Source organism: Indicator indicator, chromosome 11 (genome assembly GCF_027791375.1).
Source record: "Indicator indicator isolate 239-I01 chromosome 11, UM_Iind_1.1, whole genome shotgun sequence".
Classification (NCBI taxonomy): Eukaryota; Metazoa; Chordata; class Aves; order Piciformes; family Indicatoridae; genus Indicator; species Indicator indicator.
Window position 1 is genome coordinate 24,720,371 of NC_072020.1, and position 21,895 is coordinate 24,742,265.

Genomic DNA, 21,895 nt, shown 5'->3' on the forward strand with positions numbered 1-21,895 from the left:
GTGAGTTTCAAAATTAGCTCACTCTCCTTTACGGGTAATGGTTACCAAAGGAGCTCTGACAAACGTGTTTTTCCAGGGTCCTCAGAAACATATTAGCTGTCAGTTTTCCTGGAGTTTATGCTTGGATTTAGGGAGGAGACAGCAATGATATCAGTAAGTATTGCAAACCACAGGAATTTAATACTGTCAATCTGGACGTCTGGACTTCACGGTTTAGGTTTAGATTTGCCTTGTTTACAATCTCTCTATAAAATGAAGGCAAAGATCTGTGTTTGCTCTTACTGGACAGAGAATGTAGGAATTTATTCATTACTAAACACTTGAAAGGATACAGCTGTATTTTAACAGAAGAGAAGAGATAAGGGATGATAGAAAACATGACCTCCTAGCTTGACCTGGCATGAAGTGGGAGGGAGAGGAAAAGGTTCACCTAATGAGGTGGGAGAGGAGCTGCATGAGTTTGTGGGCCCAGTTACATAATTTCAGTTGTCTCACACTAGCTACTAGTAATGGGATATGAGTAAAAGGGCAGGGAATCCTAATGGCTCTTAGCTCCTTTTAAAACTATGTCTGCTTTTTTAGGGGTACAAAGAAAAATTTTGTTGACTCTGATACCTGGTTTATATCAGTGGAATTATATACTCACTGTAGTGACATTTTGCGTTTCAAGACCTTACAGTTGTGCTTGTGATCCTTCTCCCTGCCTGCCTTCGTAGCATATTCCCATTGTACATTGTGCCAGATCACCAAAATGGCTGTTTTCATGGATTCAGGGTTAATTTTAATTAATGTACATGATCAACTGACACACATGTTGTGGTGTATAACAGTATTAAAACTGAATTTCAGAAAGGATCTCTGGGGGAAAAAAAACAACACTTCTGCTGATTACAAAGCAAAATTACACTGATGTGAAAATCATTAAAGAACCTGCTGTGACTTGGTGGTTAAAGGACGTAAAAAAATACCTTAGAGCAAATCAAATGTAATGCCAGGGTAAAGAAATCAAATGAACTGCCAATTTTCTGTATGCTCAGAGCTCATTGGAGGGAATTGTGAGGCTGCACTGCACAGCTAACAATAGTTAGTTCCCTAGCAGACATTTCTATCCTGTGTCTTCGATGTTTCTTTGACTACTTTGCAGAGAGATGATGAGAAAGACCTTGGTGCAACCCTCTGGATTTTTTGCTTCAAATCAAAGCTGTTAATTTCTGAAGCAGAACAACACTTTTGCAGCCAAACAAGTCTCTCCAGGCACACAACTTTCTGTTGAAATTCCAGCTACAGATTCACCTCACCTAGTTCTCCCTTTTGCTTCAGAACACATTTTCAGGCTTTCATAATTAGAGGGGAACACAGCCTTCCTGAGCAAGCTTCCTAAGTTCAATCAGAATTCCTTAGGCTGATAATATTAAACTAGGATAGATTTAGCATCTTCAATCAAATTATGTTTTACCAGACCCCAAAGACATTCTGCTTTTTTTCTTTTTCTTTCTTCTCTTCTCCTCCACACCTTTTTTTCCACACTCCCTGGGGACTCTGTCTGACTAGCCTTTGTAGAAGTTCTAAAAATATTCTTCAGAATTTATCCCCAGATGCATGTACAATAGCTTTGTGGGGCTTGTTGGAGGTTTGTAGTGGAACTAAAGATGTCACTATGGTACAGAAATGAAAAGCTAGCTAGAATCATTTTAGGCAGAAAGATTATGCAGTAATTTCTACAATGATATAGTCTAATACCAATCTGCTTTTAGATATTTCTGAGCTTTTAATTGTAAAAGTCTCCTTTTAACTCTTTAACCTGCCTGGGACTGGGAATCTAAAAGAATTAAAACTGTTTTAAATCATTAAACTTCTCTTTTCCCTCTATCTTCAGAATCACACTCTCAAAGAAAATTTTGGTATGGCTATTTGTGATTATTGCTTACTGCATATAAAGTTCCTCTTGAATCTGATTAGCTCCACCTCCCCAGAACATCTGAAGGGAGATTCATATGTCCTAATGCAACAAATATGTACTGAAAATACTGCAACACACATATTTAAAACATACTATGTGCACTTTTCCCCATAGTTTGCAGTGAGAACTGTTGATTGCTGTAAATTCAAAACATGTGTGTTCCTTATAGGCTGGGGTTCTTTGAAATGCCAAGCAGAGCCTAAAATAGTGAAATCTACAGTAGTGTGCCAGCTAAGACCAGCACACAAAGTTCCATAAGTAGGCTCCTTCAGGAAGAGTGTTGCTTCACCTAGTAAGTAGCAGCTTAATATCTCTGAGAGGATCTGAGCCAGCATCTGCTTTTTACAGCAGCATGAATCAGAAATAACTGTATTAAGGACAATACATAGAATAATAGAATCAGGCTTCATCTTATTTAGATTAAAATGGATTTTGGTGCCTTCAAGCTATTGGTGTGGATATGCTAGCTGGTCACATTCTGAAAACTGAGTTTTGGGTTTCATACAGTTGGGTAAGTGGAATGAGAGTCCTTGTACCAGTAATGAAAACATACAGAAAATATTTCCATTACAGCTGAAGTCTATACACAATTATGGAAAAAAACTTCATTAAACAAAGTGAAACATTTCCTAGAATTGCCCTACCACATCCATTTAATCTATTTGAATAATTTACTTTGAATTTAAGAACTCTGCTCCTCTCTGTATGTCTCAGGTAGGATGCATTTGTTTCTCACGTTTGTTCGTAAGTCTTTTGAGTTCCACCTTTGCTTTTTCAAGGCTTTTATTAATGCAAGGACTAGCAAATTTTTCTGCATTCTAAAGACTTGGCAGCAAAAGGAGAAATAAAACACCCAGACAACTGAATCTTTTGTTCTCTGGGGCCCAGATCTCTTCTATCTCATTCCAGCACCTCCTGGAAAGCAGAGGAAGTGGTGTGAGTGTATTTCATATGACACAGTAAGACTTCAGACATTGTGAGCTTGGAGAATGTATCCTCCTTCCCTTTAAAAAGCACGAAAACGTTGCTATTGCACTGGGCTGCTGTGTTGGATATAGAATCACCTCTTTCCTTGTACCATCTCATACACTTACTACCATGCTGGGAAATCAAATGTTTGTGAAACCCAGATGGGTAATGTTATGGTCTGATCTTTCATGTCTTTCCTGAGCAGAGTCTGAACAGCAGTTCCAAACCATTCTCTAGGATCTGAAGCTACCAGTTCCTGAGGTGTCACGAGATGCTTCTTTACGAACTATAATTTTACAGCTGTCTTACAGAGCTGGTGATAAACCTCGAACAGGTAGTTCTGAGGTGGATTTTTGAGTAATTTTTCATTTTACTCTTGTTTTTCTTTGGCAAAGCTCTTTTACACATTTTATACTGATGCAATGAGGAAGGGAATCTTACAGAATCTTACAGGACCTGTGGTTCTATGTTCAGTGTGGGTTTCTTCAATCTTTATGAAACTGCAGGCCATTAGGCACTGGCCAGGTTGTGTCCAGAGATGCAGCAATAGTGCTCCCAGAAGGAGCACATACTGGGGAGAGGAATATCCCAGGTTTCCTGCTGCTGAGGGAGAGGAGCATGAAGCTGGAGTCACTGGAATCTATAAAGAGCTTAAGCAAGCTGGAATGGAAGAGGTAGGACAGGCTAATAGGACCTGATAAGGGGAGCACTACCCTTGAGCAGAGATGCCTTACTATCTGATTCTTTGCTATAACGGTATCTATATTCTTTATGAACAGTCTCATTAGAAAGTACTAATATATATAACACAACTGTATCAGGGCCCTCAAGAAATAAGGGCAGTAGGTAAGTGGAGAGAAGCCTCATAAGGTGGACCACTTTCTGACTCACAAGTGTAACCATCCAGCTAATTTGCATGATGTTTAAGTAAGAGACTTATATCACAGTGAAGCTGCTACCTTAACATATACACTGCTTTAAGAGACCCTGAACTCTGTGATGGATGTGCAGAGTTGCTAGCATGTTCTGAGCTTGGCCATGCTTCTGTTCAGCCTTTGTTTTTCTCCTTTCTGATCTTGCTTCACCCCTTCAGGAACATTTCAATGTGTTATGCAAAACTGTAAGCATGACAGTTCAGCTTTGGAAGATCTTTCTAATAAGAAAAAAAATCCAAAAGAACTCTCTAAAATATCTGCTTTATATTTCACTTTATTTGTCAACTTTTATGAACAAATTACGAAATATGCTTCATTCACAAACTGGAAATATTTACAACTTTTTTACAACAAGGCATTGTTGAGGTTTTGATTTATGGCGTTCTTAGAGCATTCTGTCTTTCAAAACAAAGACATTGGTGTTGTTTTCAGCACACTGTCCATATACACTCTGAATGTGAGATGGGAGCCTTTTGGAAGAGTAATTTGCACTCTCTTTTGATATGATCTACTGGGAAAACTGAGGCTGAGTGCATTTGCAATGCAGGGAGGGGGACTATGCGGATGCGTTGCTGGTACCATGCCATATGATCTGAAGCCATTGTATTACACCAGATGCTGCCAAGTGGGGAGGAGAAAATGATTCCCCTGAGCCATCCTTTCTCCATCCTCTTCTCTTCTCTTGTCTTTAGGAATCCTGTGACCAGGCTGAATGTGGTTTAGTTTTTGGTTTTGTTTTTGGTTTTTGGTTGTTTTTTTTTTTCCTAGTTTTTGAGACTTCATTAGAAGAAGAGCCTTGCGATGTCTATTTCAAACATCATCACAATTCTGAAAAGTTATTCAGGGAAAAAAAAAACCAAAACAAATGAAAACAAAACAAAAGAGAGTAGCCAGGAAATGAATAAATACTGTATATCCGCAAAATGTTTAGGAGACAAATTTTGAACATCTTTCTAAAAGAGAAATGCAACCGTGCTGTTCTGCAGTTGTGACACGTGGGCCATAAAAGCTAAAATAGTTTCATTTGCACAATTTCTTGGAGTCTATTTTTTCCTGAAGAAAATTCTAAAACAGCTTCTTTCCATGGAACTTTTAAAAATCTTTTAATATACACTTCCATTATAAATCAGATGTGGGCCGCCATTGCTTAGGTTGTCTGTCATTTCCTGCAACAAGAATAGAAAACACTGATTAATATTGCAAGCATTTTATGGTGTTTGAAATTCAGCTAGCTAAGGTTTTAATAAAAGTTTAACAAACTCTGAATTTCAAACACTCAGAAAAACTTTGTAATTTTTTATTTAGCTTGATAAATCTCACTGTAGGAAAAAAAATCACATTTCTTCCTATGTAAATTAAGTACATTTGAAAGTTGATAGACTCAGTGATACTAATTGAGTTGGACATTGCTCTCAGACAACATATACAGCATTGATGGCATCTGTGCAGATTTTGTGACATTGTCCTTTGAAAGTGGATCATCTCAAGGTTGTGTGGCAATCTACAAAGGAACAAGATGGTAATTAAGTCTTTGTTTCCATTCAAACCATTTTCTGTGATGTCATGCTACAAACAGATGCCCTTTGATGCCATCTGGGATAGACATTTGGGAAATAGTTCTAGATCCAAACATGCTCTAAGGGTTCTGATTGCTTTTCTTGGGGTAAGACTGATTTTGGCTTTCCCTTATAATGCCAGACAGATTTTTAGCAGTTCAGCAATTGCCACTCAAGTGGCAGATGAGTCATCCCCGAACAAGCTGACCTGATCATGAGTCAGAATCCTAGAGCACCTAAACCAAGACTTGTTTGGAGTTAAGTTTTCTAATTCTAAAACCACAATCCAAACAACACCTACTTAGCAGCTGTCTAAGCCTGGTGATGGCTACATTCATTAAGCAATTCTCTCACCTTCAAGACTACAAAGCCTCATAGAGTTTATTCTTAGAGCTGCCTTATTCTGAGCAGTCCTAGGCCTATTTCATACCAAATTGAATCTGGATGCAGAAATGAAGTTATCTGCTGTTTATGTCTGATGACAGATCTCAGAGAACATCCAACTATGCCAAAAGGAATGGGCACACATAAAAATGCAGTTTGAGCTAATATTTTTAAAGGTCAGGTAGATGAGGCGAAGGTGCCACTGATGGACTAGTTCCAAAATATTTGCATGAGAAACAAAAGGTTTTCTCTGCATGAAAAGGTTAAATTCACCTCTTCTACCTCCCAGGTACACTTGGAGAAAACGTGAAAGAAGAGAATTTATTTGTCCTCCTTCTATGAGGAAAGAAAGCCAAGAATCATTGGGCTAAGCAGAAAGACAGAAAGAGAGAGGCTGATGTTATAGCATTGTAGCTGAGATTATTGGTAAAGAGAAGAAAATTCTGGGACCTCATCTTTATTCCTAGTCTGACTCTTTCTCTCTCTTTTCATCCACAATATTTGATTTATAAGTAGTTTGGGAGGCAGAGACCAGAACTCAGCGTTTAGCATAAAGTGGCAGCACTGATGCCTCCTCTCTTAGGTGCTATCAGCTACATTTTAAAGTAGATCATGAGACTTAATTGTTCCCTGTGCAGTTCGTGAGAGAAAGGATGTCTTATTCCTCTTTGTAAAATACATTTAGGGCCATCAAACCAAGTAACCTTACCAAATTAATACTCCTGAAACAAATTTAAGCTTCAGAGAAAATAAGGTGAGTAAACTTACTGAATTTTAAGCATTTCCTACCATCCAGCTCTCCATTTAGCAAGTGAGAGTGTTGTATATTTTTATATGGTGCTTTATTTGCCTCATATACTGAAGAGGAACAGGCATACCTAACACTGGGCTCTATATCCCAGTCTGGGGGTTGTTTGCTCTGAAACAGGGCATTCCATTTTGCCTGTTTGCAGGTGGTACCCAAACCTTTTTTTTCGATCTACGCTGAAGATATCCGTCACCTGGGAAAGGGACCAAAACTATCAAAGCCATTTAATATTAACTATCAATTATCAGTCAGACATGTGATAGTACTAATCTGTCAGAAGGCTACTCATGAGTGAGTATAAGCCTCTTTTGGTCAGCTTTGTCACTTGGATCCTCTACAGACATCAGCTATGAAAATGTCATTATAATTTCTGAAAACAGTGAAAAGGATATATATTTTTCCCAATGTTTCAATTTTCAAAAATAAAAGTATTAATAAATTAAGAAAATGTTGCTGAATTCAAGAGATGAAGGAGCACACAGATTAGAAGCAGAGTGAGTCAATGGTGGCAACATCCAAATAGGAGCATTTGGATGTCTGTTACTAGGGTGAATATTTTAAATACTCAACTTACTTCCAGATTGCAGCGTTCACCACATAGAATTATGTCACTACTTGGAAGGACCATTCCTGACTCAGAGTGACATCACAGCATCAGCCAACTTTGATTAGCTGAAACTATGATTTCCTCTTAGAGGTGGCCCTTCCTGAAGTGACATAACAACATGGTAGCTCCCTAGTGTTCAGCGTACCTTGGAGGTAACTCTGGTGTCGGGGGAACCACCGGGCAGCTGGGCAGGTCGGTTATTTCAATACCCCTCAATCTCTAATATAAATATAACAATTATACAATAAATATAGCACAAACAAATGCACATGCAGTACATGTCTATATTACTGTATATCAATATAAATATACAAAATAGTCTTATGTATAAAACACTTTCAAGCTATTTTCTGGATCAGGGCCTCATTTAATGCAAGTCTTTAAAGTATTTTTCATTATTTTTTATGGGTATGCCTTGAGCTAAACTGCCAACAGCAGGCAGTTCACAGGCTGTAGGTCTAAGAAGTCCCAGGTCAAACCATCTCAGCATGCATACTTGATTGTACAGCACACATGCAGGGAGTCCACCATCAGTGGGGTGCATCCCACAGTCACTGAGCATGTGCAGTACAGTTGCTCTGCACATCAGTCATAGCGCTTTACCCAAGATACATGGGCATTTGACAATCCTCATTGCTAAGTGTCTAAAAACTCAGTAGATCAATAGGCCAGGAACTACTGCTGTACGTGATCACCTGCCCAAATTGATAAAATTGGCAGTTGTCTCTATTTTGAAACGTTTATCTTCCTGGGCCATTTATTTTCTCTCTCTTTCTCTCTTTTTCTCTCAAATGGGCCTCATCTTCGTCCTTGATGAGGGAAGAGCCTCTTTGAAAGGCAATATAGCCTACCATCTGCAAGGCCATGGTCATACTTGCCAATGTAGCTCATCAGAATTCTGATTAATTTTAAAATGAGAGGGGTAATTGTATCTCTTCTCTTGATTTTATCACTCTCCTTTCTGCTACTGTTGTAATCTGTACCATTTAACTTTAAAAAACACGTTTCAAACATCTTCAGAGGTATATGTTTCTACTTGGTGTCTCATCTCAGTTAAGAAACCAAAGAATAGCAACAAGTAATTTTTACTTAATGAACAGTTAAGTGCTATATCATATTTTTTCAGATAATCTGAAAACAGTCTACAAGTCTGAGTGAATGAATCCTCACTCTGCTGTTCAGAGGTCTCAGTTGATATGATACAGACTGTTGAACTTCACTGTAATGAAAACTTGCACATGGAGGTTTGGATAGTCTGCTTGACTTTTGTCCCCTTCTCAACTAATTTCTCAAATGAAAGGTATTGGATATGAAGTCCCATAAACACAGGGTATCAGTGAACATGTTACTTCTCAAATATTAGTCAGATCTGTAAATCCAAGGAGCTGATTTAAAGATTCTACACAATTCATTCTTTTGGCCCTACCTGGTTAACTTGGGGAACTTAAGTTCTAAGCACTTAAATATAGACCTAGATGTCTTGGTAAGCTTCCTTCTAACAAAGAAAGGTAGTAAATGCTCAGTGCTGTTGCAAATCAGATCAGTTTCATTTCGGTGCCTAAATATGCCCTAAATGTGCTTAGGTTTAATCATCCAAGATTGTGAACTGTGGCTTTGGTGTTTCAATAACCTGCTTTATAAGCGGAATACTTGGGAGAGGAAGAAATTGATTTAATCCTGGAAGCATGCAATGATGTGGTTACAGAAAGCATTCTTTGCTTTTTCACTGTACAATACATGATAATCCATATTAATAAGGCTTCCAATTATTTATGAAGTGCTATATTTAGCAGCTAAGCTGTTGAATAGCTATACAATGGAATTATGTTGAAAATGGATGTACTTCATTGAAATGGATGTACTGCATATATACAGTACCTAAAAATAGCTCCATATAATGCAACACAATAAAGCTTACAGAGAATGGCAGCATTTCATTTCCCAGAAGCTCTTTCTTATACAAAACTGAAAACTGAATGCATCTCTTGCCAATTGTAAACATTAACACATACAGTAGCATTTTAGGAGAAGCAGAACAAATAAGGGAGGACACACAACTCACTTTTTCTGCCATTTCATGTGAGTGATGCAATGAATGTTCTCTTTCTGAGAACATTCTCCTTTGTTCATAGCTGGCTAGCCGACAAGTGAGCCATGAAGAAAGGGTGCAACCACCAATTCCAATGCATGCAAGAGACATGGAGGCAAGATGCAAAGAATAGAGAGCAGACGACTTCTTTGTCAGAGCACGAAGAAATTGAAAATTTAAGATTCCTCCGATTAGTCCACAGATGCAACAGGCAGAAAAAAGAATCATCTGTCAGGAAAGACAAGAGAGGTTATGTCACAGTAACATCTTCAAGAGACAGATTCATTCATATAAAAAATGAGGCTAACTATAACTCAATGGTTTACTAGCATCATGGACTGAAAAAATACTGCACAGACACTCATTTTTAACTCCCTCAGCTCCCACAGAGCTCCAAGGGAGCACAGTCTCTTCTAGTGTACAAGAGTTGAGATTGATGTTGCATGGAAGATAAAGCTGTTTAACATGACCAACAGGAGGTGATTGTGTTAAAAGCAAGTCAACAGAAGGACTGCTAGGACACAAATCTTCTGGTTTCCAGTGTTTCATTCAGAACAGTTACATTACAGAATGTGTGATGATTTCAATTGTGCAGTTTTGCACCACTTCTCAGGCGTGAACGCCTTGTGTTCACAATGAGTCTCTTGCTTTGTGTGCCAGCTGACTCTGCCTCCTGTTCAATTCTAATTCATCCAGTCAGCAGTTTGGGGGTTTTCTACTGCTTTTGTGGAGACTTTGTTCCAGCTGAATGTTTTGTGATAGTTTTAAGGCTTGTACCTTTAATTTCTTCTCACTGCACTGTAACAGTCGGACAAAGAAGCAAGAGAACCACCAAGGAAATCTGTGATGCAGTTCTACAGCAGGTCAGTGTGGTGACTGTGTTTGCTTAGTTTTAACTCAGAATATTTCTGAGAACTTTACAAGGATGTGAAACAGGCTGCAATTAATGAGACATGTGAAGATCTCCTGTCACTTTAATTACAAAGATACCACCCTGGTCCTTGAACTACAAATTACAAAAGACTTTATTATGGACAGACTGTTAAATTATTGTTTTATTCACTCCCCTTGATACTGCTTGACTGTCAGATGTTGATCTAGATGGGCCTTTGATGTTACTTCATATGGCTTTCTACATGTACTTAAATGGCTGTGGCAGGAACAATTTGCAGAGCCTTATGTACCATTTCTGTGCACAGCTGGGATGAGAATTTTGTCAGAAACTTGGTGTTCAGGCTGTATACTGCAGTCCACTGGGAAGGGACTATTCCATGAGACCATCAGAACAGATAGCCCTTAGAACTGGTCACGCTCTGCATGCTTTAAGAAATGAGACTTGTAACAGGGTTCAGGATAACTCATCAATATTCAAAAATAATCTGATGGAGATGTAGTTTTCCCTTCACACTTATGCTGGCTTTACTTGGCTTCCATCTGTATACAGCAAAATAATCAAGCTAGCAGAAAATTAAGCCAGACATTGTTTACAGTAGTATCATGTCTATAACATGAAGTTCTGCTGTGACTTGTGAAGTACTAACACCATTTTGTTGCAGTCAGAAAAAAAATGACTGTACTTCTGATTCTCAGAATAGATAGGAAACATCCACCACCACTTAACAACTGGGTTATACACGATTCTGATTGCAGAAAGAACTTGCTAAAAAAGTGAACAGCTATGATATCTAGAATCAAACTTGGGCAGCAGCCTCACTGAGGTGTCAGCCTGATGCTGGTTTTTGAACAAGAGAAGATACAAAACAGTGACATTATTGGGGAAATTCTTAGTTGTGTCAGGAGGTTTTCCATCCACATGTATGCAGACAGGGATAAATAGTGATGTGTAGCTTAAACAGACAAGAGCTAAACAGGTCATTTCAGAACTGCCTTTTTGGCTTGATTAACCCAAAGTGCTTATTGTTTTTTTTGGAACGCTGACTTCCAATTTTCATCAGAAACACCTGAACACAGAAAGCCCTCAGTAAGAAGTTCAATTTAGGTAAATATGCCTTTCAAATACACATATATGCAGTGCAGTAACTTACAACGAGTCCAGATTTTTTTTTGGCACACAGTATTCCACATATGCCACAAAGTAGGAACTGCAAAAGAAAAAAAAAAATGTCAATTATTTCATCACTAAAGGTCTCAAGTTTAAATCCTGTTGTGTTGCTGTAGTAGTGACCACAACAGTAGGGTAGGCAATGGTTACAGTTGTCAGCATTTTTATCACAAACCTTGTGTTTCAGGAAGTTGTAACCCAAGAATAAACACATTTATCCAAGAAGAAGAAACTGGAATGAGAAGTCAGACTGAGGGTGATTGCTCACAAGAAAAAACAAAACAAAACAACAAACTTTTAAACTGCTTGCATGTTTTAAATAAAACATGAAAAAACCCAATGTGATGTTGCAAGCAGAAGATGCCTACTTACTCTTTTTCTCAGACAAGTTTTGCAAGGCAATAGTCAGTGATCCAATCATCTACTTAATGCCCAGTTCCTACCGTCTGAACCACTGGGGGATCATACATGGATTTTTGTCCCCAAGACAGTGGAACTCTGGGCAAGAATACAATTGAGTCACCTGCACATGTGCACGTGTGCAGACAGGTATATCTGTTGGTGTGGCTACACTGAGCATGCGGGAAGATCTATTTCAGGTTCTAGATATCCCACTTTGCAAGAGACAGCACACAGATACTTGTGCGATTTTTCATGTAGCTTCCTTTCACAAGCAGATCTGTTAATTGTTGCATCAAGCATTAGACAAAAAACTAATTAACAAAATCAGAGACACCACCTATTAGCTTATATGAATAGATGTTAATGCTTTTTAGTGACCTGCATCAAAGACTGATGTTCTCTGATGGCTCTTTTTCCTCCCACAGAAAAGTTTAATAAGGGAAACAGCAAATAGTCCCTGAGGGAGCAGTCATGATAGGAAATACAGTAGCTGTAAGAAAGCAATAAGGCCTTCTCCAGGTGTCTTCAATGCTCTCAAAAGACTTTTTCAACACCTCATAAACTTATTTTCAGGAAAGCTAAGCCTACACCCCTTTTGGGAAGTAGTTTTAGACTTTCAAAACTGGATTCTTTCACATCCTTTTTTGCACTGAGATGGTATTTCTAGCAAGTTGTGCTTGACTTGGATTTAGGATTAAATCACAGAACAGACCTGGCTTTTACATAAAAAAATGAAAAGGAAAAAAAATTAAAAAGCAGTTGCTGTACATTGTTCAGGGTCCCTGTAACATACTGCATATACATTTCATTTCTGTATACCAGTTGAGGAGGTGCTTTAACACATAGTTTATCTTTCTACAACTAAATTAGTTCATTCATGTAACTAAGCATAAGATGAGATATATTTTTACTCTGAGTTAGGTCCATAAAATCATGGAATGAAAGAATGGTTTGGATTGGAAGAAACCTTAAAGGTCATCTAGTTCTAACCCCCTTGTTATGGGCAAAGGCACCTTCCACTAGATCAGTTTGCTGAAAGCTTCATCCAATCTGGGCTTAAACACTTCCAGGGCAGTCTCTTCCAGTGTCTCACCAGCCTTGCAGCGTAGAATTTCTTCCTCATGTCTAGTCTAAATCTACTCTCAAATTCCAATTTTAAATCATTATCTCTCATCCTATCGCTACACTCCCTGATGAAGAGCCTTCTCCTGTCTTTCCTGTAGGCCCTCTTTAAGTATTGGAAGACCACTCTAAGGTGCCCCCAAAGCTTTCTCTACTCCATGCTGAACAATGCCAGCTCTCTCAGCTTGTCTTTACAGGCAGGGTTACTCCATCCCCCTGATCATCTTTATGACCCTCTGGAGCTGCTCCAGTAGGTCCATATCACAGTTCCCCACAATTAATATTGTTAAATTTTGTATATTATTTACCTCTGTGCTAAGCACAGGATGTGGACTTAATACCAATCTGATTATGGAGAGGGCTGTGTCTTGTAGACCATGACACTGAATGGCTCAGGACATACCAGGACATAACAACTGTCAGATGCTACTAGAGCTCACCCATTGGAATAATCAGAGCACTGAGGGGTAGGCTACCTCTGCCCCTTTCTCACAGGCAGTGGAGATTTCAGCTAAGAACTATCACCCATGATTTGCAAGATTTCAGTCAGGCTTTCTGTGAAGTTTTGAAGTATCATTCCCAGTCCTGACGCTGAAGATTGCCTTCAATTCCTTCAGATGCTTCAGATATTCACATGCAGAGTTTTGTATTTCTTAATATTAATGCAGAAACCTCAGAAAAAAGAGGTGTTGAAGAAATCACTGTAATTAAATTATATTCAGTTGGACTTGATAAATTGGATTAATAATTTCCCTCTATAGTGATTGGAAAGGAAAATTTTGTATAAAGAAAAATGTGTGAGTTCTGGAAAGCATACAGAAAGTATCTGGAAGACACCATCAAAGATAGTTTGAATGTTTAACAAGTGTGTGTCAACTAGTTTTAAAAGTTGGGGATTTGATAATTTGCATTCACAGCTGAAAGAATAGGTCAGTAATTTTTAATTTTTTTTTTTCAAGAATGTACATCTGGAGTGTAAAAGAAATACATCACTGAAGATAAGATCATTATAAAGATAATGAATAGTTGTTGAAGTGTTCATATCCATGAGGATAGTAAGGCTAAAACATTTAATGAAGGATCAACTAAGTTAATAGCCCTTCCATAATGCCCTGGGAGAGAAGGACCTTTGACTGGGACTTGTTTCACTACTGGAATTTAGTTTTAATTATTATTCATCAGAAAAATCTCAAAAGGCTAAAAGATCCAAAATCTAACTTAAAAACCTACATAGAATATCATTTGCAACCAATTCCCATTGCTTCTGGGCTTAGTCATAATACCTCCTGTGATTCATGATATTTTGTGTCAAGACTAGCAGAGGTGGCAGGATTGAATGTATCAACCTATAATAGATGGGGGCAGAACCACTCTTTGGTTGATAAAAAATCCAAAGAAAGATGGTACAAAGCACAAAAGGTACTTCTAGACTCAGTGGGCTGTGATTGCCTCAGTCCCCTTTCCAGTGAAGATTTGCCAGGGACCTGTCAGAGTCCCTTTGATAGCACTTGTGTGATTGCAAGGTGATGCAATAGTGTCCATTTGTGGAGTCTTTGCTGTTCACACTGCAGCTGCTTGTATTCAATATACATATTTGAACGTCTCTGTTCTGGTCTGTTGAATTTTGGACTAAAGAACCAAAGACCTACCAGAAAAGGAGATTGCTTATTTTGAACATGCTTTAATTTACTTTATATTAAGTATGGGCTTGAAATAAACCTCAGATCCAAACACCCAGAGATTTTGGTATGGAGGCTGAAATCTCAATTTAGATTCAAATTCTGTGGTTTGGATCCATCTCTATTTCATATTTTCTTGGCTTTTCACTTTCTCCTTGAAAAAGGTGACTTTCTTGTTGGTAGTCTGTAAAATAGATTCAGTTTTAGTTATATCTGCAGAGAGCCAAAGATGTGTTTGTTTACATCACACAGAAGAAAAAGAATTGAAGTTAAGAAGAAATAAATAGAAGGAAACTTTCTTCTAATTTGAGAAGTCAAAAGCAATGGTGAGTGTAATTCTCTTGAGAAAATAAAAACTATGTAAAATATTTCTGGAGAGAGGCTGAAGAAAATAGTAGAGAAAAACTATTGAATATAAGAAGTGCTTGATCCCTAGTTACTGTCCATGACAAAGAAGCAGCCCACGTTACATACTCTGTAGAAAGCCCTCCAGCATTTTGGATCATCCATCAGTATCTGATGAAGTGCAGGAAGGGAAATGATGCCAAATTTAAATGTAACAGAGTGAAGATGCAATCATATCATAGTTATTCAAGTAATCCTCTACTTGAAAGAAGAAAGCATCACAATACAATCAACAGTTTCACTTCTGTATTCTCTTGTCAGGTGGTAAACCAAAAAATCTATCTTTCACACTAAAACTATATAAACATGAGAATAATCAGGAATTTGAAATTAGTAATGTCTATAAAGAAACATTCTATTTAATAATCTTACTGCTTCAGCTCCATCCAAATGAGATAAAGAGCTGAAATCCCTAATGGGTGAACTGAGGAGAGCAGTTTTTTAACTCTTTTTTAACTCTTTTTTTAACTCTTCAAAGTTATTTCAGAACAAGGATTATTTTTTCTTAGTGCAGGCATAAATGCATTCATGTAAACAAAGGCATTAAACTAAAGAAAAACAACAACGGGCAACAAGAGTGAGTCTAGGTAGTGGTATTGCCCATTACCTCTATAGAGAAACAGAATCATCTTTCTGAAGCAGGATGGAAACATCTGATGATGCTGTTGTCCCATGAGAAGGGTTGTGGAGATAGGAATGTGTACCTGGCTGCAGACCATCCAGTCCCAGAACCAGATGCAACAGCATTGCCACAATCCAATGCCATGTCCCCCCAAATCTGTCATGCTGAAAGGGGGAGCTCTGCTATTTGAAGTGAGACATGATGTTAGAACATGTCTAACCTGATCTGATACCTTGACCTGGCAGTGTGCTGTTTAGTGATATCAGCTCAGGTGGTGCTACAGTTCCCACTGCTCCAAGCTGTATACAAGCAGTTTAAATTCCATCCTAGTTTTTGTGATTAGTGTTTCCATTTGTCTGGCTCTCAATCTGCAGAGATGCTTTAAAAATGGGAAAAAGTTTCTAGAAACACTCAAGGAAATTTAGAAGTGGGCCTATGGGTCTCAAAGTCTACCTTGCCATCAGTGATTCAAAAAAAGCTCCTGGTCGTTTGGAAAAATGCTCAAATTCTCAGAACAAAATAATATTTATTTACTTGTTTAGGGTCTGTCAGAATAACAAATTTAAATAGTAATGCTTTTTGTTAGCTCAGTATCAAATATTTGGTTTAGAGTATGATGGCTTTTATCTCAAAATAAACAAACAAACAAAAAGATTATTCCCTGCAGGTAAACTAAAGTCTTCTCTTCAGCAAAACATTTAATCATATGCTAAGTCAGCCTGTATCCAACAGATCCTAATAAATACAACCTACAAGTCTCCTTGGATAGACCATCTTCCAAATCTGTTTCTGATTCTGGAGTGTCTGAATAAAGACCTACTGACAGACTGCTAAAGTCCTGCTGAAAGACCTCTCATCTGGAGTGAATTTTCCTAGATCCATACAAGGCAAGAAGCTCCCACGCTTGGTACATTCTTCCTCGCCTATAGGTAACAGAACTTTCTCCAGCTTCCTCTGAGCTCACTGATAGTTCTACGATTCATTTCATCAGGAACAGGAGCCAGCCAGAAATATGGTCAGTGATGAAAATGCAATGCATACGTTAAAATAAAATAGGATCACACCTGCATTTTGTCTGCATGCTAAAAAATAATGTGATTTTTTTGTGTTCTTTTGCAAAAGAAAATTAATAAAATTTTCCTATCATTTCCAAAAGAAACTTAGCAGAAGCAGAAACTAGATGCAAAATTGAATGTTTTAAAATTTTAGGCCACCAACATTGATTTATCAGTCGAAAGTCTTGCTTTTAGAGAGTCTTGGGTAAAAATAAGCCACCGAAATAAAATAATTCAAGTGCCAACTTGAAGCAAATTTCTGTAGCCAAACGATAAATGTGGATTTTTTGAAAGGTAGGCACACTTCCCCTGTGCTAAAATCACAAATCATGGAAACAACTCTGCCCCTACAGACAGACTGACTGACCAACATCCAGAGAGCGCATACCTCTGAAATACATTTAGATATTTATCTTTATAAGGAAGCAAATATTACTCTGGAGGGGCAGAGGCATAAGTGAATCATCAGTGCATATTAAGATAGATGGCATATGTGGCTAATGATGTGGCTTTTGTCTTTCATTCTTTCTCTCTTTCTGTGAAGGGATCTCATTTATAGCAGGAATTTATTCACCTCTGCAGAATAAATAACAATTAGAGCGGTATACATATGTGTGTGAGTGTATACTCACTATTCATAGTGATAGTGATGCAACCATTGTGTTCTAAATATAGGTGGGAGAGGATGGGACCATTTAAAAAAGTCTCTGTGAATACTCTTTGAATTATCTTCTGAATTATTTCCTTTTAATTATTTTTTTTTTTTTGCTTATTTTAGTCTTTGCTATTGATGCTGTCATTCTTGCTATGTTGGCATATTGGTTCAGCATGCTCATTGGTTGGATCATTTCTGTAGTATGTCATATAACTGAATGGGAACGGTGGATTTCAGAAATATAGCTTGATTTCTGGGCAAAAAAAAAAAAAAAAGACATTTGAGAGACACTGAGTACAGCTTGTGGGGTAGATAATACCAATACAATCCTAACAAACAGAAAGAAAATCTAGAAATCAACCACACGTTCACCTGAGATTGTATGGGACTGGGTTTTTTGGGGGTTACTTTTTTATGTTTGTTTGGCTATTTAATCGTTTTGGGGTTTCGTTTCTTCTTTTTTGTTGTTGTTGTTGTTGTTTTCATTTTGAGGGGTTTTGTTTGTTTTCTTTTTAAATTTTTGCTTTTGTGGGGTTTGTTTGTTGTTAATTATTTAGCAGCTGTGGCCTATTTAAGGAAGAACAGGTTGGATATGATGTAAACTAAATTGGATAACTGTCTCTATGTGCTCCAGATAATTTGAGAAGTCAGCCGCACCTTCAGTTGTTTTCTTTTGGCTACTTTTAAAACAACTCTTACTATCTTAATCCATCTCAACCGCAATGAGAACAACAAATCTAGAAACTGCTTTCCCATTTCCACGCATTTTTGATGTAGACAATGTCTAGGCTTTTGATTTCCTCATTCTTGTCTATTCCACTTTCCCCAGATTGCTTATACATAATGCAGAGGATGCAATGATCAGAGCACTTCAGCTCATGCTTAACTTCACTTGTATCTCTAATCCTATGGGTGGGATTCACATGCTTTTATTTAGGTACATAAGTAAGTTATAAGGCTGAATGGAGCCAGTGAACAATAAGAACATCAAATTTCTTTTAAAAAGAAATCTAATGTGCATCAAATACAAAGCATCATAGGGAGGAAAGTATAGGAGGTAGAATGTGCATGATTTTAAGATGCCCAAATTTTAGGAATTCAGGTTAAGGTTTCCATGGTGATGCTATCTTCATCTATTTCCTTGTGAACTTGGGCCTCTGCTGAGTTCCACTCACATGAAAGGATAGAACAGAGGCAAAAGTTTTCAGCATATTTCCAGGCAAATTACATTGGGAGACATGACACTGTTCAACTTAACTCCAGTGTTCTGCCACCTAACATGTCAAATCATTAGTTTTTTCAAATCATTAGTTTTTTCCTTAATGTCCCTTTCTTTTCCTTGATGTTCATTTCTCAGGGGAAAATCTTGATTCAAGAGTGTGAGCTGGAAAATAATAGCATATTTTGTTCAAGACATATTCTTTAATAAAGGCAATGTGTGCTCATGGTAAGATCCAGTGAGCAGAAAGGTGGCTTCTGCCATTTCTGCAACAGGATGATTCTGAGACTGTGCAAACAAATCTTTCACCATTTGTCTTAATGCAGTTCTTCATGGCCCTAAGCATCCCTGGAGAACAGCAGATCTCCGGCCCCCTTCTTGTCTTGTCTCACCTGCTAGTCATCTAGTCAGAGGAACACAACCTAACAGACAATTTGAATTGCTGGAGTGGCACAAAGAGGGTACCATAGTGATGACATTTTAGAACAAAGGCCTGTGGTTCAAGGCAAAGAAAGCTTCTATAGCCAAGTCATTCCACTCTGCATACTACTTTGAGATCTCCTTTACTACAGGAAGCATAAACTGCTTGCTTCCACTTTACAGTTCCATCACGGCCTGTCTCTGCCTACCCAACCTGCACTTTGCTCAGTTTCTAGCAGCTGATGCCTGTCACTACTGGCTCTAGTGGTGGGCATCCTTCACCCACTTGTTACATTTCCAAACAAGTCCCTTTGGTTTCCCTTTCATGCCTCTTCACTCACATATGGGAAGAATTTTCTATAAATACCTGCAAAAGCATTTTGTTGCCCTCTGTCTTACTCTTCTCTAAAACTCTGCCTACGAACAGCTAGAAATCAGCCAGACTGCTGGTGTCTTAATATAACCACCTGTTATACCAATCAATTTTGGTTTGCAATTTTTTTATACTCCTTTACATCCTTTTATTCTATGTTGGACTTGCCTTGGTTATAAGCTCTTTGGAGCCAACATCTAATGTAATAGAATCTTTATATACAGATAGTACAAGCTTTAGGGTAACAGAAAGCATAAAAATGAATGAGGCAGTTGTGCAGGAAATGTGCATAGTCATGAAATGGTATCAGCTGTGACAGTGCTGTCACATAATGCAATCACTGCATAAAGCACTGATCTCACAGGCTGGTCAAAACTCTTTGACTTATTGAAACCCAGCATTCTGCCCTCTGCTATTAAACCTTCAGACAGAGACATGTTTGTGAGTGATCTTTTCTCTTCATCATCAATGATGAGAAACCTCCCTCTTTGAACTGATTTTGATAATATAATACCTGTTGGCCACTATCTTATCTTATTTGGTCTTCATTCTCCTTTCTCACTTGCCTGTTCTGCAGTGCAGAACTATGTGTCTGTTTATATGCTGCCAAAATATTTGTGACTGTTGTCAATAATTAATAATTATTGGCAGTGAGGATATTACATGAAGCACTTTGTCAGAATGAATCTATAAATTACAGGAGGTTACATTGATGAATAACCAAGAGTGTTTTGCATTTATCATCTTATCTCAAGCAAAGCAAACAATCCTTTTAGAAATGCTGCTGTACAATTCCAGCTGGCCAAAACCAGCTTTGGAGTTCAAAAATGCCCACTCATGTTTAGGCTGAATATTCAATAGTTCCTATTCTTTGTTTCATAAATATAAATAATCATTTGGAGACAAAATTTTCCTATAAACATGGATATCTCAAAAATGGAAAAAAACAAACCAAAACCAAAAACATTTTGAGAAGTGAGAAATGCTCTGTGATATGAACACACTGCTTCTATTAACCCATTATTGGTGGTTGGGTGGGTTTTTTTTGTTTTGTTTTGTTTTGTTTTCTCATTTTACAAGAAGCTCATGATGCCCAGATCATGAGAACATCTCTTGCCTTGTCCTTACCATTTTCTCTTTTTCTTTTTCCAGCAAGAGCTCAGAACTCAGCTGACATACCCTTGACATTATTTTAAAATACGTTTTGACAGTCTTGGCATCAGAGACAGGACTATTCCTTTTAAAAACCAAAACTCACAGACAATTTAAGGATTGTAAGCCATGGCCCATGTTCCACTTGAAGCACTGGGCTTCCCCAGGTGGGAGAGTGGGTTCACAGAAAGTTCAATTGTTCTCAGCAAAATTGAAAAATGAAAAGAAGCGAGAAAGAAGGGGTCTTCCCCTCTCCTCCCACTCCACACTCCTTTTCCCACCGTGCCTTCCCCATCACCCCACGAGTATGCAGACTGTCCCCCATGCACATCGGAGATGGACCCGGCGAGTGTCTCGGCGCAGCATGCACACGCGGAGGGGAAGGGAGGGAAGGGAGATGCCTTCGTACGGTCTGATCATCACCATAAAGAGTTAAAGAGAGAGTGAAATGGCTAACGTACACACACCCCGCTCCATACCGGAGAAGAGTCTCCCAGTTGAGGTTTATGCTCTGTGAGGACCAGGCTGAAACTGACCGCCCCCACGGCCACGCTGGACACCCCTAACCCTATCTCCAGCACGGAGAGCACCAGGAGGCTCCCGATGATCTGGCTGCTGGTGCACATTCTCCCTCGGTCATCCTTCCTTCCCGATCAGCCGGGAAAACCGCGCATCCTCCTTCTCCTCCGGCGCTCCCGCCGCCCCAAGTCGCCCCCAAACTTTTCTTCCTTCGCCGGCAGTCGGGGCGGAGCGGCGCATCCGCGGCCGCCGGGGCGCTGCCGAGGGGCGCTGCCGAGGGGCGGCCCCACTGCCACTGCCGCTGCCGCTGCCGCCGGGCCCCGCGCAGCCCCGCACCGGTAGCGAGCGCGGCCCCGGCGTCGCGGAGCTCTCCAAGGTGCCGGGCCGGCGGCGGGGCCGGGCGGCGCGGGCAGAGCAGCGGCCGGTGTGTGTTGCACCGCGCTCTTCAGGGGCTGCGCCTCCGCCGAGAGAGCCGACCTTGTCTGATCGCCTCCTGCGCTCTCATTGAAATGACCTCACTGCCTTTTTTTTTATTCCCCCCCGCCCCCCCAGCCTCTTATTTCTTTCCCCCGTCTCTGCCTGGGTTGGGGGTGGGGGGAGCGGCCAGCCCACCCCGGCTATATTTATGTATGAATCTAGACCCAATGCACGGGCGAGGCGCTACGACAGCCCCGCCCCTGAGCTACAAGGCACGGTACCGTCCTCCGGTCCTCCCCCCTTCCCGGTGCCCCGACTGGCACACCTCCTTCGTCCCGCACTAGAGAGGGATGTGGGGAGCCTCGACAGTGCCAGGTGCTGGCTGCCGCCGTGCAGCCAGCCATGAAAGGTCAGCCCCCTCGATGAGGTCTGCGCAGGCCTCTCTCCAACCAGGTGCCGCTGTCAAAATTTCAGAGGAAGTCCAT

At 39.4% G+C, this 21,895-nt stretch overlaps 1 protein-coding gene across 1 annotated transcript; it reads right to left on the reverse strand.

The window, feature by feature from the left end:
• Window positions 1–4,967: 4,967 nt before the first annotated feature.
• TMEM196 (transmembrane protein 196) lies at window positions 4,968–21,100 on the reverse strand. The gene is made up of 4 exons (XM_054384823.1): window positions 20,954–21,100; window positions 11,354–11,410; window positions 9,282–9,536; window positions 4,968–5,030 (listed from the first exon to the last, which is right to left on the reverse strand). The coding sequence occupies exons 1-4, from the start codon at window positions 21,098–21,100 to the stop codon at window positions 4,968–4,970; spliced, it is 522 nt and encodes a 173-aa protein (XP_054240798.1).
• Between the last annotated feature and the right edge of the window lie 795 nt (window positions 21,101–21,895).

What these genes read in the sequence shown, in the direction of transcription:
- TMEM196 (XM_054384823.1), bottom strand. Translation starts at nt 21,100, where the DNA reads ATGTGCACCAGCAGCCAGATCATCGGGAGCCTCCTGGTGCTCTCCGTG. An exon ending in AACTGGGAGACTCTTCTCCG is followed by an intron (nt 11,411 to 20,953) that starts GTATGGAGCGGG and finishes TTTCTTTTGCAG; the next exon opens with TTCCTACTTTGTGGCATATG. An exon ending in CACATGAAATGGCAGAAAAA is followed by an intron (nt 5,031 to 9,281) that starts GTGAGTTGTGTG and finishes TTCTTGTTGCAG; the next exon opens with GAAATGACAGACAACCTAAG.